Source organism: Oryzias melastigma, linkage group LG12, assembly GCF_002922805.2.
Source record: "Oryzias melastigma strain HK-1 linkage group LG12, ASM292280v2, whole genome shotgun sequence".
NCBI lineage: Eukaryota > Metazoa > Chordata > Actinopteri > Beloniformes > Adrianichthyidae > Oryzias > Oryzias melastigma.
Window position 1 is genome coordinate 14,802,661 of NC_050523.1, and position 20,211 is coordinate 14,822,871.

A 20,211-nucleotide genomic window follows, 5' to 3' on the forward strand; every position below is an offset into this window, starting at 1 on the left:
TTACATGTGTTCACAACCTAATGGTACATTGTTCACATGCTTATGCAAAAAATAAAAAAACAGAACACATCATGGAAGGGTGCAAACATGCCTTATGTGACACATGGTGTCTTTAAGTCCATCTCTCTGCCCTCCTATTTGTCTGCAGTAAAACGAGTTCAGCAGGTGTGGTGGACAAATGCGTGTTAAATGCTGCAGACAGTGACTTTCCGCTTCCTTGCTGTCTGTTTCCTTCAGTCTCCTCTTTTCTCATCCCGTCTCTCTGTAGCAATCTGCTGTGAGTGATGTGACCCAAAGCAAAGCCTTTTCTGCAGTAACATGGGATCTGCTTCACCCTCGTTTTTCAGAGATCGCACATTTTGGAGAGGCGCATAAGCTCGCCTTTAGACATGCTCTCCCTTTGAACGGGTCATGTTGTAATAGTCTTATCAATCAGGAGGAGGAAGGGAGGGAAAAAGGATTTAACAAGGAAACCAAAGGCCATGGTGTTGACAAACGTGGACAGGGAAGCGGTGCGATCTCATAAAAAACTGATCTCTTGATTGCTAGAGAGCCGAGGTGAAAATAGATGTTTAAAAGCTGCTAACTAAAGGTCAAAGGGCTGCTGCGTTAAAACGAAACCCGAGGTGATAACAAGACGTGAGTTTTAAAAAGCCTGACTAAACTTTCAGGACTTTTTGTTTGACGCGAGTCAAAGTCTGAGACACAAAAAGTGCCACAGAGTCAAAAGAAAGATGAAAATTCAGCTTCAAAAGCCAATCTTAAAATAGCCTTGGAGTGGAGTAGGACAAGAGACGCAAAAGGGGAAAAAAACTAACAACTCTGCCTTCTCTGCAGAATCCAGCAGCCTCTGGAGGGGACTGCATTAAAAATTCATCCGGTGATTTATCTGCACTCTGCTGGCCTCGCCACATTTTGCTGTCCTGCTTTATTGTCCAGTGCATTCCTAGCTGTCTTTCAAATCGCCACACAAGCCTACCACTATAGAAGGACGCACATGAATCATAGTGCAAAATAAAACCTGTGGCAACAGGGAAAAAACAAACAAAAACAAACAACAGCTACCTTTTAAAGGTCCTGATAATCATGAAATGTGTCTATTTTATTCCCAGATCAGCTAGTTTTTGTGGGGATGACCTTCAGGGATCAAATAAAAACTAGAATCCAAACTCCAGAGCAGGCAGGCAGGTGACTTAGTAGAAAAGCACTGCAACCCTTCTCTTTGCCACGGGTTATGCATCAGCATGTTTTAAAAGGTTTATGTGCTGCATATAAAATTTTATGACCCGACCTCTAAAATCAGGTGAGTTGACAGTGCAGGATTGGGGCAACGCTACATCACATAGAGTGATGGCATACATGCATCAGAGAAATAAGCCAGAATACAAAAATATTATAAAAACACATGATAAACTTTTAGAGCTTTTCCTGGTTAATAACCTGAAATATTGCCTGGATGTACAGCTGATAAAAACAACCTCAAAAATGAAACAATTTAAATCCCACATTAAGAAAATTGTTTTGCCTCCCACCCAAAAACCAAAAGCTTTATTGTCATATCCAAAGAAAAACAAATTAGCACAAGAAAAAAAGTTCACAATATTTGGTTAAATCCAACATTTGACATAAATAATTGGAGGAAAAATAAACGAAAAGAGAAAATCTTCTGCTGGGACTTCATGTGTGCAGCACAGCTTCCACTACAAAGTGCTCCGACTTTTCCCTGACACTAGAAAAAGAAAAAAAATCTGCTCTGTAAACAGAAATGGGATGTGTTCCTATTAGAACACTGTCTACCCGTCTTTTATGTTAACTTTTGCATCGACACTGAACAGAACATCTGAGAAAGCCAGCTCCATGTCCCACGAGAGTGGATTGGACTTGTGTTAGATGTTTAGATCCAGTATTATTTAGAAAAAAAATAAAAAAGCATCAGAGGAAGCATCAGAGGAAGCAGCAAATGCATCGGAAAGACAAAGAAGGAACACATAAACTGGACTGTCAATGAACAGTTAAGACTTTTTGCATTTTTGGAAGTAAGTTCACAGGAATTTTGCACAATAAAGGAAACATGTAATAAGAAGAGTCTCTCATGCCACCTTAATAAACTGAATCTCTTAAAATAGGTTAGCAACTGACAGATAGATTTTAACACTTGAATAAAGATAAGTTACCTTATTTGTCCTGGTTGTTGGTCAGCTGATTGAACTATTTGAAGCCGTTTACTTGTTCTCACAATTATAACATGCTTGAATCTGAACTAAGCCAATGTTTTTGAGGAGTTTTTTTAAGTTGTGCCAATGATCTTACTCCTACAATTATTTTACTTTTAATTAAGTTAGACTGTTTATTGCATAAAAGATGGAGTTTTCAACTGTATTATTCTACAGTATTTATTGAGGTGTTATAACAATGAATAAAAAGTAAAATAAAATAATTTCATTCCAATCAACTTAAATTATTTGTGTGTTTTTTTAAAAAAATGTGTTATGTCTTTACACCTCTCATTTCAAATCTGTTTCTTTGCTTGATTTTGTCAGAAACTGGCAGGCTTAACATGCAGGAGAGCAGGCTTGGTTGAACATTCAGCCAAACATTTAATAAATTAACTAGAACATGACAAAACACGAGGAGAAACACAACTGGTGGCAAAGCAGAACAGATGAGCTGACAATGACAAACTGAAAACCAGCCACTTAAATACACTGAGGATAATTACCACAAATCAAGACAGCTGTGGATAATTTACAACCCAAACCTGGTGTGACCGACAGAGGGAAACCGGCATGACCAAAAACACAACTAAAGTACTCAATCTTTACAGATTTGGGGAAACATTTTGTGATGTTGTGTTTAAGCTTCTCCGCTGCAGACCAGCACTTTTAGAGGTTTCTAGAAGTGCAGAGCAGAACAAACACTAAAATAAACGAGTGATTTTGCGGGTTGGAATCAAAAATAAACTAGATAAAACCGAGGGAGTGTGTGCTCATGAGATGCCCAAAGGGAAAAGATGTGTGCTCCGTTGTGTGGTTAGACTTTGACATCTTTGCCAAGGTCAGCACATGCTGCACTGTGTCAAAATTAATCACAGTTCTGGGCTTTGCAACAGTGCCGTGCACTAGTCTCATTACCAGCAGTTATTAATGAGCCCGACCATGTTTGTGTCCAACTTCAGCACCTTCAGCAACATCTTATTTTCTCTCAATCGCGAACGCTGCTCCTCCTCCCCAGACTGCGTTCCCGTTTACCGCATTCTTCCATGCTTCCCAGGGAAACGACTCCTCCACCCACTTTTGCACCTCCCTCCTCTTGTTCCTGTTGTTAATAATTCATCTTCTGATCAGCAACTCCCCATCCCCATCCCCCTTCCCCAGGGGGAGCAGCTCCCACTGTCACAGGCCAGAACCATTAATCAAGCCCTTATGCTCCACCACTATCTCCCTCAGCTCCCAGCATCCTCTTCCTCCTCACATCTCCACTCCGCACTTGTCCCTGCTTTCAAACGTCCTTTCATCTCCCATGCTTCTGCCTGTCCTTCATGTTTTTGTGGTCAAGTCTGTTCCCCTCTGTCATTCACCTCATCCATATCTCTCTTTAATCCTTGAAGCCACTCTCTCCTCCCCACAGAGTCTGTTTTTTTTTTTTTTGGCATGCCCTTAGTGCTGTAGCAGTCTTTTTATGTTTCTGCGAGCATAAGGACCATAACTCATTTCTTCACTTATTCAGCATAACAGAAGCAGACAGACGTGGTAAAAAAAAAACGAGATGAAGGTTGAGTCATTGCACAAATCATCTTCCGTTCTTCACTCGTTTGCTATGATCCAGAACTATCATCACACATAAATTTAAAACACAGTATGGAAGCAAACCTAACAGCTTCAAAATAGAATAAAAAGTGAGAAAATAGAAAAGTCACCAAACATAGTTCTTGTTCCTGTTAATTGCTGCTTCACACCTTTGGTGTTTCCATACCTCGTTTCATATTTTCTATTTCTGACGTACCTGTTTCTACTGAAACACAGCCTTTCCTCCATTATCTCCTCTGAACAAGCCCTTATCAAGTCTCTATCTGTCATCTGAAGACACGCACTACCTGCCGTCAGATAAAACTGCTTATCAGATTGGACTTTCGCAGCCTTTAGCCCACAGGAGCCGTTTCTCCGCTGCAGATAATCCACACCAGCACACCCACACTCCAACCTCCACCCCTACAAACAATGAATGTGTTACCATGTCTGCAGGAGGAGTCGTCGCTTGTGTCCTTACTGCCCACTTCTGGAGGTGGGCGGGTGGCTGGGGTGGGGGGGTCCAGAAGCAAGCTTGCTCGTCAGGATGTGGGTGACACGCCGCTTCTGCTCCTCATGTGCCTGTTTGTGTCGGTACGGGCCACGGCTCCAAACACTTTGGTTTCTAATGAAAAGAAAAACAGACGGGGGCGAGGAGAGAGGAATGAAAGTTTGATCAATACTGCAACAGCTAACAGGAGGATGTGTAATGGAGAAGCTGCAAGCTTGTTTCACCTATAGCTGCTGAAAGCATTGCAGTAAAGACGCTGACTGGCTGAGTACAAAAAACAACTTTTACTAAATATTCTGACCAATTAAGGCAAAATTAAGGCAAAGCATGTTAAAAAAAAAATCAGCCCCTGAATCTGAATGAACCCCCCCACCTTCCTTCCATATCACACACTCACTTCTGCACATACGTGTACTCAAGAGTATTGGCCTGATCCTCACACAGAGATCTGCTGGACTAAGCAGAGAGACGAGCGCACACAAACACATGCAAAGACCCACACTGGCCCTCATTCATATTTCATGAGTGGGCAGGGGGGGCTGGGGGAGGAGAATGTCAAACAAACACACACTTGTTTTCACACACTGGGATATACACATGCACGCCCTCCTCAGTTCTGTTTTTGAAAACCAGAACATAGACTTCTCAAAGACCAGCGCCTGACTATAAACTGACAAACAATAATTGTGATTTCTGATAATTTGAATAGTAAAATATCATAATTTTGGACGACTAGAAGTTACATATATCTAAAATTGTGCAACAAATATCTTTTAACAATATGCTTAAAAACAATTTTGAGAAATGATTTTACTTCCTGGTTGGAAGGATTATTAAAAATCTAATCTGGCCCATAGACTGTAAAAATAATATACAGTCTATGATCTGGCCCAACTCCAACCCTATCTGACGCAGAGCTGTGCGCAGTCAAATCTAATCTCATAGACTGCTTTCTTTCAGACCTGCCAGTTTCAGAGGATCGGAGTTCAAGATGGTGTCACAAAGCTAAAGCAGTCTGTGGTTTGATAATAAAATCTGACATCATTATTATTTTTAGAAAAGTGATAGACCATTTTGACGACAAAATGGTTCATGGTAGCTAAGGATGCAACTATTCACTGTTCAATATATGACTTGTGTATTATAAAACTAATTCTAATAAGAAAATAACAATAACATAAAACCTTTCAGTTAACCTGTGCAATGTAATAAGACACTAATTTTTTCTTACATGTGTTTCCCACTGTCAATGTAAAACTGGTATGCAGATGAAACGATTCACTTTCCCCACGATTCAGTTCAATAGTGTAACGTTCGATTTTAAACTGGGAATTGTGGGACCCCTAATGGTAGCAAAGATAGCTTTACTTTCATGTTCAGATGACTGGAATCAGAGCAAAAAATCTGGATTAAGATTGAGTAAAGATTTAGTAAGACTAAAGTGCAGATCCAAACAAACCAGTGAGTAAAATTCTGACCCGATCATTTGAGAAGTGAGTTGCTTCATTACAAGGAAGCAAAAAGTGTTAACCAAATCAAAGAGGGCAGACAAGAGTTTAAGCAGACTACTGTACAATAAATGCCTGCTTTATTAAAAACATAATTTGTTAATCTACGTTTGTAATTAACACCTTTTTTTCCAAGGTGTTTTTATCCCCTTGATGCAGCCTCTTTTTTTCCAGGGCTGTCGGAGAATAGAGTAAACACTTATGTGACTGACTGATGGCTTTTTCTCATGAAAACCTGCTTAAGTATTATATTTTATTGATGCGGTCTCACTAAGAGCTCAGAGCAATGCAGGACATATAAAGGAGAAAGCCGAGAGTCACTAGTACAGCAGGGGTAAAGAGAACAGAGAGACAGGACAAAGGGAATGAGTAACACAGGGAAGTGCAACACTTTAAGACAATGCATTGAAGGAGGAGAAATGGATAAGCAACAACAGCAGATATTGAGCCATCCCCATGGGACACTGACTCCAGCAGAAAGCGCTCGTCATTTTCTCTCCAGCTCTCCCTCGCTTCCTCTAAGCTCCTGGCTTCGTGCTTTAAAAGCACACCTGGCATCGGCCGACTTTTGCCAGTTTCCTCGCTGCCAGTGCTTCCTCCTGGACAAGGTGGAAGCCATATTTCAATGGTAATGTGTGACAAACACAGACGTATATTTAGATATGCAGCCAACAAACATATTAGCATTTGTGTGTATTAATAGAACTATTTAGTGATAAGATCTCTCAAAATAACCAAAATCTCTCTCTCTCTGTCTCTCTTGAGGCATTTTTACATTTTTGTTTTAAATTGGAAAATGTGTTACATGAAAATATTCAAAATATCAGCTAAATGTGAGTTCAAATCTTTATTTCATGCAAAATCTCAAACCGAGTCCTCTTGAGAACTTCAACTTGAGGCCAATTTGCACATGCTTCTCTGTATCCCACAGTGAGCTTAAATGGACTGCAGTCCGTTTTTTCCCCCTTAAACCCTCTCATGGTTTTTGCTCTCCTTGAAAGTGAAAGGTTCAATTTTTCATATTTTCCCCCCCTCTCGTTGACCAGTAATGTTTTCCACCAGAAACCAATTTTCACCATTCCAATTATCTTTAAACTCTCTTAATTTGCACAATGCTGGCTGGTCATTAAAGCGTGATTGCGCGCGTTACTCTCCTGAGAATGAAAGGAGGAGTGGGAAAACTGACAGAAGCTCTGCTCATTAACACCAATGGTGGCTGGTGGACATTAGCATGAGTGCACACGCATCTACGGGTTTGTGCGCACACGTCACAAACTCTCTCTAATAGAATCTCTATGCATAGTTAGTCAGTATTTTTATGCTAATTTGCTCTATGAGTGAAAAACACACACCTGTGTTGCGTTCTTCTTTCAGTCAGGCATGTAAAAAAGGAAATGTAGAAGGACGGGGAAAACCGGGAAGCTGACAGCCATTCTGTCGGGATGGCTGTGAACGACAATTTACGCCTTTCTCATCTGATAACCATCAAACAAGATGAGATGGAGAGATATGAGACAATAGATTGACAAAATGAAAAGAAGATGTGCTAATTACTGTTGGCAGAGCCCATTTGCACACAACTTAAGAATTTATTTGTTACCCATACTTATCCAGTTTTTAATCTTAAGTGCCCTGCAAGAAATAAACCTGTGTAATATCCTCACTACAACATTGTTCGACACATAAAATAAGCAGTATCAAAATATATGAACACAGATCATAGTTTAGAGTTTTGTTCGTGGCGGTTGTTTGTGCAAATTTCAAACTAAGCTTTACAAGAAAAATAAATACAACACGTAAATATCTTTGAAACTTTTTCCAAATTGCATGTTTTGTTTCTTCATCTAAACATTCTTTTATGGCATGAACTGTGTTTCCATTGTGAAGTCATTGCGTTTCTCCACTTGACTCGGTTTTGGTCTAAAATTAGAACTACTTCAAAGTGGGTGGAGTCGTCACAGCAATTATGCATGAAATTATAGTGATTTTCTTTATATGTTGCACAAAACAATAGAAGACTGTGAAGTGAAGGTAAATTTGATTCTCAGTCTTTTTTGCCAAAATCAAGATGAAAAATTAAAAACAGACACAGGAGGGTGAGATGAAGCACCTAGAACACTGAGAGGAGTCTTTGGCAGGTCGTGCAGCATGTAAATCATAAATAGTAGCTTTTTAGCAGTTGCTTAGGCTACACAAACAGAAATACTTAATTTTGATGAGTGTATTTATGCTAAGGCAGCTATTCATTTTAGTCAGCTGACAAAGCAAATCAGGAAAAGTAAAAGTTCTTCATGTCCTCTAAGAGGAAAATTACGTATGCGCTACGTATGTGCTAGATTCTTGTTGATAGTAGCAAATCAAAGCTAGGTAGTGCAAACCAACAAGATCCACGAGCTTCATGTTTGATGTCTGCTGGCACAACATCACATAAAAGATGCTAAAATGCAATCTATCCCTTGTTCACAAAAACCCATATGTACCAGATGACTACATCTCCTTCCAAAGAACCTCCTTTATGGCCAGCTAGTCTTCAAAGGTTCAAGAACATCTGCAAATGAGACTCACTTTAGCTTAGAGAATTCTGAAGCCCTACTCAATGTACTTCTCCTTTGTGACAGTGAAGACAGGCAGCAAGGCTTCTTTCAACATTTCACAGTTTGCACGGAATGACAGAAAGACAGCGTTGAAATGGCCATTAGATGATTTTCAAACGTGTGTTTCAATGTGATTTTTTGTCTTAGTTAGAGCTGGGCGACATGACAATACACATCGTGTGGGAATTAAAATTAGAAAATAAAACACAAATTAAAAAAAACAAAACATCTTTACAAAGGATTTTTAGATTGTATTGATTATTGTCATTTTTACTTGCAAGAGCATTTCTATGCTCATTTTACAGCAGAAAGCACTTGAAAGTACAAAAATCCAAAACGTTATAGCTTATAATTGACATCTCCGTCTCACTCATATAATACTGGAGTCATGACATCTGCACTTGTAAAAAAAGTCACATGTTAAATTAAACTAATCGTGAGAGAGAATCACGAACACCTCCACTGTTGAGTGTATTGAGTGTGTTTGGTGTGTGTGTGTGCTGCGGGAACAGGTGCGAACCAACTGACATGCCCGTTTGCTCCATCTATTTGTCAGCTGAGACAGCACAGAAACAAATGGAGACACAAGTGGTCAAAAAACAACACACAATGTGTCACATGAGGATAGAGTCGGAGCCGGACATGCAAAGTTAGGAGGTAAATACAATATTCACAAATTCAGTATTTATTTTCCGTATACATTTTAAAAATCTTTTGCTCTTGTTTTTATTTGAACATTTTTGGCATTTTTTACTATTTATTTTGCAAACAATTTTTAATATTAAAAAGTTTTGTAAATATTATATACATTAACTGAAATAAAAAAGCATAATTTTAATGTTTTAATAAAACCATTAAGGAAAAAGTGCACACCCATAGCAGTACAGATGATTTCATGTATGCAGAGTTTTCCCTTTTGAAACCAAACAAAAAATGACTAAAAGCAAACATATAAAAAAAGAAAAATATCAGCTTTATTCAGATCTATTAAGAAAAACTTGTATTAAAAAAATCTAACTGGTTTTATCTGCAGCTAAAGTCAACCAAAAATTTGTTTATCAGGGTTTTCCCATCCAACAATAAACGCATTTCCTTCTGAGAATTAAACAATCATTTCCTTCTTTACAAACAAAATAAACTTTATTATTTATATTTTGCTCTAAAAATATGACAGCATTTCCTTTACAGATAGGAGTGACAGTCACCATGATGGAAAAAGCAAAAAAAGAGTTATCTGCATCCTCAAAAGGTTTTTCAGTATTTGTAATTTTCTTTACAAGTTACGTGATGATAAGGGGAAATAAAGGGAAAAAAACCTCAAGGTAGGCATGTACAGACTTCTCAGAAAAATGTTCTAGCAGGGATTAGGACCACAAACACAGAAGGACACACCCGTGCAACCCTTTACTATATTTCACCACGCATGTATTTATTTTGCACACGTTGACAGAATAAAAAATGTCTTTAGGATGTTGGTGTTCTTCCACATGCCACATACATCCTAAACCACAGAGACCTCACGGAAATGACACTGTCGATTTTATCTGCATTATGTCTCATTAATGCAGAGCTATGCAGCAGGCTCAACACATGCTGGGAGTGGACATCCCTGTTTGCTCTCAGCTGTGCCTCTCCCAATGCCAAAGGAGGTCATACCAAGTGGAATCCATACAGCTTCAACATCTCCTTTGTGTGTGTGTTTTAAATGACTATGTGTGGCAGCTGCAAAATGACAGCAGTGTTGAATTATGATGCTGAATTTCTCTTTCAGTTTCAAAATTTGGGATAAAATGAGGAAAATTGTAGATTTTTTTTCCCATTTATTTTATTTCACTGCTTAACTTTGAGCTAATCTAGTGGTTGGCTTTCCTCTAAACTATTAAAATAAATAAAAATAATGGTAAATATTTAAAACATTATCATTAAAAAGTATTAAAGCTTTATTGATTGATCTTTTCCAAAATACTTTCATCCTATCATTCGTGCAGGGTCAGCGTGTACAGGATATAAAGTTGTTTAAAGGCACTGCATGCATCGTTTGCTTCCAACAATTTATTGTCTGTGGTTTAGTAATAATATTTTGAAACAAGCTGCAAATGAAATCTATATTCTGAAGAAAACCTCCACACAGACAGATATCTTAAATATCTGAAAAACAATTGTCCATAGAATCATAGCACAAATGCACTGACACTAACACACACACACACACACACGCACACACAAACACAAAAGCAATTACTTCACCTACTACAGCACGCTGATTTCCCCACTGATCTCAACTTATGCACCTGCTCTGTTCCAACTCATTTCAGCTCTCCCACCTCTCTTATGCTTCCCTGCTGTTATGATGTCCACGCTCAAACTCTCAGCTGCTGTCCTTTTGGTCTCATCGCACTTGTTTTTTTTTACAAGACTTCATCTGTGCAAGACCACCTCCACATATTACAAAAAAAAAAGTCAAAATAACAGCCATAAACATCAATCATATACACTGATTTCAATTAAAATAATTGTTACAAATATTAAAAAAAATATATTTATGTCATATTTTTAAATAATATTTTCTATATTTTTTCTAAATTGAATTATTATTAGCCCCAGACCCGGCTGAATTGATGATCCAACTCTTCAAGTTGAATAAAACATTTACCCATTCAAAACACTTTATGTAACACAATCCCTGAAAACAAACAGAAATATCAGTAAAAATTAACCCTATATATCCATTGGAATCATATTTGATACATGTATCTCATTGGCATGATCCATACTTTCCTTGAAAACCCATTGAATAAAACTCGGTTCATGCTTTCTGCCCTGTAGTTCATTATTATTCCACTAGGGGCAGTAGAAGGGCTTTTCCTGCTAATTTCAAAATGGCTGCTTCCATAAAATCTCACTTCTTGCGGGAAAGGTTCTGCTAATTTCCTAAACTTAATAGTGGAATAATGCATCTATTGTTTTTCATTTTCAAACTACTTACTGTTTTCAAAAGAAGAAATGTGTTAATGAATATTCATTTATTTTATGGTTACACCATGTTAAAAATGTGTGGGTCAAATTTGAAACAGTGGGTGAATAAGTAAAATTTTTCCCTGAACGTTCATGTCAATATTTTTGCATCTTAAACTAACATTGTTCTGTGCAAAAACAATGATCAAAATCACCGAACATATCATAACTGATAATATTTATAACTCATAAAAAATAGGAAAACATCTTAATTCACAAAAAATTGAATTTTGTGTCAATCATTTGATATAGGGTGCTTGACAGGGTTAATGTTGACTGTAAATTACATTTAGCAGACTTGTCATGGGTTTCTTAGAGAAGGGTTCTCTTCAGGGCTTTTGGGTTTTTTTAGACAGAACACAGCGTGGATCCGCCTGGGCCCGGTTGCAGCTCCAGGCCTTGTGAGGTCAAAACACAAAGAATGATGAGATGGCAAAAGGCAGAAAAAACGCTGATGCCCCTGGTGAGAAGGAAAATAGATAACACTGACAGGGCAGAGTTACTTCCCTCGATCGATTAATAAAATAGAAAGACGCTGCGCGTCTGCACAGTTTGTGCTGGAACCAAATACAGATGCTATACATACCTGTCTGTATCTACATCCAATATGTAGAATGTATGTCTGCATCCACACTTTGGTTCAGCATTGTATGTCCTGCGTCAGTTTGAGGAATAAATAGACTGTCACCATGCCAGAGCTGAAGCAAGCTACAACAGGCTGTGCTTGTGTATGTGTGCATGAGTCGGATCCTGCTGTGCTGATTTCAGCAAGAACAGATGGTCCTACCAGAGCTCCGCCGAGACTCCACAGCCTGTAGTCTATGGGAGGACTTGTGCGTGTTCTTACAATGTGTATGTGCATGTTGCTGACTTCCCTCCCTGTCTTTTAGTAAATAATCTCCAACACACTTCAGTTTTTTTCACCAGCGTTTTACAGCTCTGCCCTCACTGCGACATCCACTGACTGTTAAAAGTGCAAGTTACATCTTAGTGGTCTTTGGCCTACTTGTCTCCTCCGCCGGCACTTAGCAGCCCAATCCCGCTTGAAAGCTCTTTATTGCTAAGCTGGTGTTTGCCAACACAAAAAAGCTGTCACACCCCCCTCCTCTGCATTCATAAGAGTTCCAGCAGGTTTGTGCATATAGGACTCAGAGACAACAAAGTAAAAAAAAAAAAAATTCTAGACAGCTCAGACAGATTAAAATGAAACAGAGGGCCCATAAATCATGAGTATTACGATCACCAACACTTAAGTCTAGAAGACAAATTGATTTGTAAACCATTAAAACGAACAAAGGAAGAAATCTTTTAATTACTTGGAGACAGAAAGCTAATTTGAAAATCTCACTTAATCCTGATTCTGGTGAATTTAGCATTTGGTTTCACAGATGGTGTGAAGTCAACCTTACTGTTGTTAAGCAATGTATGGTTATGAGGATTCTATTAGAAAGGTTAAAATTATTACAACTTTTTATTTTTTGTGCTTTGTCACTCAGCTGCCTCTCTATCAAACTAAGAAAAGCAAGTTTCTCTTTATCAATAATGAATAGCTGAGTTCAAAAAAATTTATAATTTCAGGCAAAAAAAAAAAAAATTCTCATTCTTATTTAGATAAAGATAAGCATAGACAAGCAAAACGCTCATTCAGAATATAGAATTTTTTTTATTTTTTTTTATTTGTAACAGCTTATCTTTTTTTCTTTTTGCTCCTAATCTGCCCTGCTTTAGCAGGAGTTGATCTGTGCCTCCTTTGGTTCCAGGTCAAATTGGGCAGCGTGCTCGATATGACGGTGTCATTACACGCTTCCTTCCTGTCTGTCTCTCCAACTCAGTGGGAGACGACAGTTCAATGAAGAGAAACAGGAAGAAACAGGAGTGAGGAGAGAAAGTGGAGGATAAAAGGGGTTTAACAGGAATAGAGAGACAGAACAGTGGATAAAAAAAAATCAGAATATTAAAGGAAAGGTATAGAAAATGACAAAATGTGTGAGATATATTATGTGACTGTTATTTTTCTGTTAATTTACACCATTATTTTCTATATCATGTTGCATTTTTTTAAGTTTGGTAAAAAATGTTCAATGACTGACTACATTAAAATAAGCACCAATTTATTTAGGAAGGTCAGAGCAGAAAGATGAAAAAAGAGCCTCTCAACAAAACCAAACTGTTTCTGCAAATAAAAAACAGAAAATAATTTAAGATTTGTGGAGAAATAAGAAACAAAGTCAACTATGAATAATCCTATTGACACGTGGTAATACAGACAATCAGGTTTGTTGCATTAATTTAGTTAAGGTGGTGTGGTTTAGATCTGTGTTTGACAGTGAGCTTGAGGTAATGTAGTCATTCTGCATCTTTAATATGGAGAGTGGTACTGAGTGATGCCAGTATCTCTACAGAACTTTCTGTAGAGGCTGAGGAATTTTCTCCTCCACCTTCTCTCGAGGCAGGCACTCACGGTCCAGACTGAAAGAGACTGGTGTCTCAGTAAATTATGCTAGCATCATAGCTAATAAAGGCTAAAGTATTAAGCAAACAATCCCAAGTGAAACGTTTATTGCAAATCCCATCACCAGGGCGGAGTTCACTGGATTCAATGCCAATTGCACTCAACCACTGATTCCTATCTTCTAAGTCCACTGGAAAATATGTGGAAGCCAGTAGAATTTAGACAATCGAAGGCAAAACACCTACGAGCCATGCTAAAGCTAACACGATAACGACTGACCGTTACAGCATCAGTGATAGGCGGGGCTTTATACTGGAGCTGCAGAGCATGATGACGTAAAAGTTCTGAAAGGACGTGGGACTAACATCAGTGGACCAATCACAAAATTCAACTGCAATACCTCGTTTCAACCTTTAGGGGACAGACAGGTTTAGATTATAATTTCAGGAGTTAAACAAGTTTCCTTTAAATTGTCAAAATTGTTGCACTTTAACACACTTTAATACAATTATACACATTCATATATTTTTTTTAACTTAACCAAATGATGTTAGGTAGAGATGATAAATATATGAAGGTTATATTATGTTTTATCTTGCTTGGTATATGCATGTGCTTTTATTCTGAAAGCAAAAGGTGTGGCCAAAGGCACAGCTAATTGCTGAAGCCAGCTTGTTAGGCTATACCAAGTGCCAGTCTGGGGGTGTCCTGATTTGCTTTTTTTAGTGTTGGGTTCCTTACCAGTTTGTGTTTTATGTGGCTTGATCAAGGCTTGATCAGAGTCTATAAATCCTTTTATATACAAATCCATATTTTGGGTTAATCCTCTAACTTTTTAGAACTAACTTTTAGATCTAACTATTTTGGAAACAGTTGTCTTTTATTTAAGGCTCAATCTTTAATCTTAGCTTGCAGTATTTTTAGAATAAAACAAAACCCCACTGTCTGTTAAATATCCCGACCTTTTTGCTTGGTCCTTAACCCAGATTGAAGGAGCAAAAGCTGAAGCGGTTTCAGAATAATAGCACAAAAGGATGCCAAGCAAGGAAGAGAAATTCCGTGCTCCATTTTCCAATTATTACAAAAACAATCTTTAGATGGCTACGGGACAAATATAGGTCATTATTGAAAAAGATGAACGATAAAAGCAAATTTCTGGAAAATGTTCATTTCCATTTTATCTCTTTGAGTTTAGCCTAGCCTTAGGACAAAACTCCATTCAGTTGAGATTTAGGTTAACTAAGGGAAGAAAATTCTAGCAATTTAAACCATAATTTTGAAATTACTGTAACAGTTTTTGACCTTTTAATAATTTGCCTGAGAGAAAAAACATTAATATTAGTAAAAACAATTATTAACATGAAATATTTAAAAAAAGAAAGAAAAAAACAATTATATCTTCATCTTAACCATTACAAAATGGGTCAGAAAAACACCTGGTTGAGGCTGCATCCCTCAGAAAAAAGAAGGATAAAGTTGAGTTTATAATAGTAACATTCTTGCTCAAATAAACTAACCAATGATTCGTTTTATTGCTGTATATTTTGTAGATGTATTTATAAACAGTCCATTTTTTTCATTTATTTAAAACATGACTAGTACATATGAAAGAAAATGTGATGTTTGGCCCCTGGTTTCTCTTCTTCCCTGACCCACTTCATGGTCAGGATGCAAGTTAACACTGAAGGCATTTAAAGGGTGCATATAGAGGGCTCTGCCACTTGAACTGCTGTTATGTGCTATTGCTGAATTGCTGTCATACCCTTTAAAAGGTAAGGTGAGATGACTAACACTCCTCGATCTAGTCTGACATAGCAAGATGTTTATCAGTCCAAAGTCCCTCATCTAAAACTTCATAACAGGATCAACTGTTTTTTTTAAATACTTAGTTGAAAAACTGTTAAAAAAATGCTACATATATGAAAGTAAAAAAGCAGAGGTGGACTTGGTTTAAAATAAAAGATAAACCTACTCACTATTTTGATGGAATCCACCTGGATAAATTTAAATCTATCCACTTCTGCTGTTGGTGGTGTAAAGAAAACATAGAAAACACAAACAAAAAAAGGGGGTCAGCACCTGTTTCTCTTAGATGTAATTATCTGGATGGGTCAATTTTTTTACGTGTAAACTTTTAAAGTCTTTCTTTACAGGTTTTAGTCAAATGCTACCTCTCCTGTGCTTTTAGGCTCCAACATTAAATCATGGAAACAGTCAGACTGCATCAATGGCTGACAGGCAGGAAGGAAAGAGAGTGTGAAAGAGAGATTCATCCTCAACTTTTCTCTTTGGGATTGGTTGTCATGGTTACGGAAGCTTTTTTTTTTTTTTTTTTTTTGCCGCCGAATGGGGGACAAGTGTTCAGCAAGAGCGGTTAAAAAATAAAAAAAAACACACACACACTCTGGTAAAGAGATGACATAGCCACAATGATCTGCTGCCACGGAGTGATGAAGTCTGGTAATATAGGTAAGTTGACTAGAGACTGCATATTTAAAAAGAAAAGTACTTACAGTAGAGGGGACCATCTGGGTTTAAGATCCTCATCAATCGAGAAACGTGCTCAACAGAGTGTGCAAGATGCAATTACAAAAACTCCTCTTCCATACATAGCACTGCAGCAAGCTAACCACCAGATACTTGATCTCCAGCAGAAAACACGTAGGGTGGCAGGCAGAGGCAGTGACCCAACACACACTCAGATGGAAAACAGAGACCGATGAGGACAAACAGCATCAAGAGACTATAAGATCTCATCTTACAAGCAGACAATCAGCCTCCATCTATCTTTCAAGAGCTATGGAAAACTGTAACAATGAGTTATCCAGATCCAAGTTTAGCAGAGAGCACCTTTAATGAGGAGCAGGGCATTCTGGGATCTTGTTTCGATTGTGAAGGTCTAAATACAGTATCACCTTTGGGTAATTTGTCCGAATTTATTGACAAACCTTGAGGAGGAGTAATTTAACTTGTGCATCTAATTCAGATTTCTTAGGACTGTTAATGTCAAATCACAATAGTTAAATCTTACAGATAACGTAGTATATTTTCCCATATTTTAAAAATAAAAATAATTGTTTGTACCTCTTCTTTTTATTTTAGAAAGTAAAACACCTTCGCTTTCTCAAACCAGTGGTTGGGCCAATCTTGAGCTCCAGTCTGGGGACACATGTCAGTTTTTCTCTGCAATAGCTTTGTCAATAAGCCCATTTGGTGTAGCCAAAATTACTGAATGAATAATTCATGAGGAACAAAGGAAAAATGACTTGTAAGGGCTCGTGTCGCTCAGCAGTGTTGCAGCGGGATCTACCAAATGTGTACGTGCATGTTCACGGAGTTGAGCGAGTGCGAATGAGAAGGTTTGTGTAAGAAGGAGAGTGATGCGCTCCACTGCGCTAACCAGCAAAGTCACTGCTTTCTCAAGGACACTGCGGCTAAGGGGCAAAGAAAGAGAGAAGGAATGACACGCTGGAAGAAAAGGATGATGCAAGTCAGGAAGAAACACAAACAATGATAGGAAAAAAATAATAATAAGGAGGCTGGACTGGGAAACTGAACAGTCGAGGAAAATAATGGTGGTAAAAGCAGCAGCTGGGAAAAGTGTGAGGAAGAAGGGGGATAAAAAATAGAAGAAAAGCAGTGAAGGTGGGAAGATATTTTTACACTTATTAGTGTTTGTAAGTGTGAGATCATTTGGTAAGACCAGGTTGTGTGAAATGATCTATTGTTAAATGCTTGCATTTTATAAGGATCTTAAACAACCCAAATGTTTTGCCTGTTGAAAACTCCATATCTTCCAGTTTGATGCAGGTTTAAAATAAGAGCAGCTGGATCTACATCAATTCAACAAGTAACCACGAGGAAGCGTGTTAGTCAAAAAACTGACGATTGAAATCCATGACCCTTTTTTTAAGATCTAATTTATGCCCAAAATATTGGAACCATGGTTGTTTGATTGACAGGTGATTCTTAGATCTCAACCTTTACGTTATTGATTCTGATCCTAGAACTACAGACATAGTTTTGATTAGGGATGTTGAATCATTGCATTTGTCACAATGAATTAATTACAGATATTTTAGCACTTTGTGTCTTTTTTAATTGCGGACATCTCTTGCTTCTGTAAAGTCTATTAATGTCTGATAATGCACACCTGGAAGGGCATTATCTGGCTAATAGTCATTTACACACACACAAAAAAAGTAAATTAAACATTAGAACTTCAGTCCTGTTATATTTTTAAGTTTTAATAGTTTTTCAGAAAAAGCGGACTATTTCAAACACTCTTGCCATTTCCTCTCTGAGGAAAGTGATTGTTGCAAGAAAATAAGCAAAGCATTATTTCAGATGGAAAGTTCACCCCTTCCTGTATGTTTTTGTCCAGATGATGATGATGCAAAGGTTTGTTTCAAAGAAACAAAGTCCAATGTCTCAATAGTTAATTTCCCCCGCTTTCACGTCCTTGGGTTTCATTTCCTTTTTCTTAGATTATCTTCTTTTTCTTCTGCTTCATCCCATTCTTCAAAATGATCAAATTCACCAGAAAGGTTGAAAAAATATTAATGTCTTCTCTTCTGTTTTACTGCTGTGATGAAGTGTAAAATAAAGCATGTAAATATATGGATTATGATATTAGTAAGAGGCATTTCTGGGTCGCTTTAAAAAGTGTTTCTGCTTTGTTTTGTTTTTTTTCTTTGTTTTGTTTTGATTTGGTAAATTAGTGCACTTGGACCTTGTGTTACTTTTAGTTTTCTTAATTGTTTGAGATAGAAAAAAATCTCCCTTGGTGGTACAAAAGTAACATCTATCATAATAAAGCCACTTCTTTAGTTGTATTTGATCTTTTACTGTGACACAACGTCACAAATTTAAAGAAAATACCTCAAAATAAAGCTTTTTACAGCAATTAATTACTAGGCTAAAATATTTGGGATTTAAATAGATTAATTAGAAACATTTCTTGCAGATCACAATTAATTAATCACACAAAAAAACATTAATTGCATGACAGCACTAGTTTTGATAACTCCCCATTAGAGAATAAAAATTCCCTAAAGTCACTGAAATAATTTGCAAATGACTAAAGTAATGGTGAAAGCAAATTGTCTGAAATTAAAAGAAGTAACAAAACAAAAAAAAAACATTATATTTGAATGATCATGACAGTCATCTTAAAGAACAAAGAAAACAAACCAAAACAACTTAAAGATTCACTGGGATGAAAGTTATGTTTTTCCTTTAACATGCTCTTTTTGCATTTTACTGATGATGGAGGACATGTATTCAGAAAATTAAGCTTCAAATTGCATTTCTGAGTATGTCTTTATTAAATTATTTTCAATCAAGAATAGAATGAAACAGAAAATGCAGTATGAAAAAGCTTATTTGTTACATAGAAAACATGTTGGGTGGGCCACAAGCTCCCTGCGCCGTTCCTCCTTGAAAAGGGGGGTGGGGTTGCTCCACATCAATGCTCTCGCCCACAACTCAGAGATCAGTTTCATATGTACTGACACTCTGTAGAAATATATCCTAGTTTGTTTGTTTTTTTTGACTAAAAACGCCATAATCACAATTAAAAGACCACTGTGAACACTTTGAAAATAGATGTAAAGATGCTAGGAGTGGTCTTTAATATCTGTCTACTATCAACTGTGCTTAAGATACATGATTGATGGTATGACCTTGAGCTTTGAGTTCACCTGTAAAGCAAATGCTGCTTTGCTAAAACACAGTCACCAAAAAAACGTCTGTACGGTTTCTGCCACTCAAAAGCCTGTGAGTACAACTTTATCCACAATATTACTTGTAAAAAAATAAAATAAAATAAATTGTTTCCTCAAATATAAACTTTGCTACTCTAACAACTAATCATTTAGTTTGAAATCCCTCATTTGAAAGGTCAGCTCAAGCAAATCAACTTAATACAGACATCCAGCATGGATCCCCAATGGGAAATTTGTTGCATTAATGGTATGTCACATGAAAAGATGCCCTGATTCACGGGCCAATCCTCAGGGTGGCACTAATACAAACTAAATTGAGTAATTTAACACTGGCACGCCACCTAACACAATTTCCTCACTGAAAAAATGCAGACACGTTTCAGTCTAATTATGTTGCACTGCGGTGTGGAGCAGTGGAGCATAATGTTCTGCCTGGTTCAGTCTTACCAATAAAACCTTTACAGCAATTAATTATTTACACATAAACACACACATGTAGACGCTAATACACTGCCATTGAAATATAAGTGTGGAAAAGCCACCCAGTGAGTCGGATAAAAGCTCATTTACATACGTAAGCAGGTCCTTCATCAAAGAAGAGTCAACTCTGCAACCACAAG

The 20,211-nt window shown here is 37.4% G+C and overlaps 1 protein-coding gene across 3 annotated transcripts in view; it reads right to left on the reverse strand.

Annotated features, from left to right (window-relative positions):
• LOC112163090 (spermatid perinuclear RNA binding protein) overlaps positions 1-20,211 on the reverse strand; it is a 75,250-nt gene that overhangs the window by 32,693 nt on the left and 22,346 nt on the right. For all 3 annotated transcript variants that reach the window (XM_024299238.2, XM_024299237.2, XM_024299240.2), the window contains exon 3: positions 4,231-4,410. In XM_024299238.2, coding sequence (XP_024155006.1) covers positions 4,231-4,233 — 3 coding nt within the window. In that variant the 5' untranslated portion in view covers positions 4,234-4,410. The remainder of the gene's footprint in view (positions 1-4,230; positions 4,411-20,211) is intronic.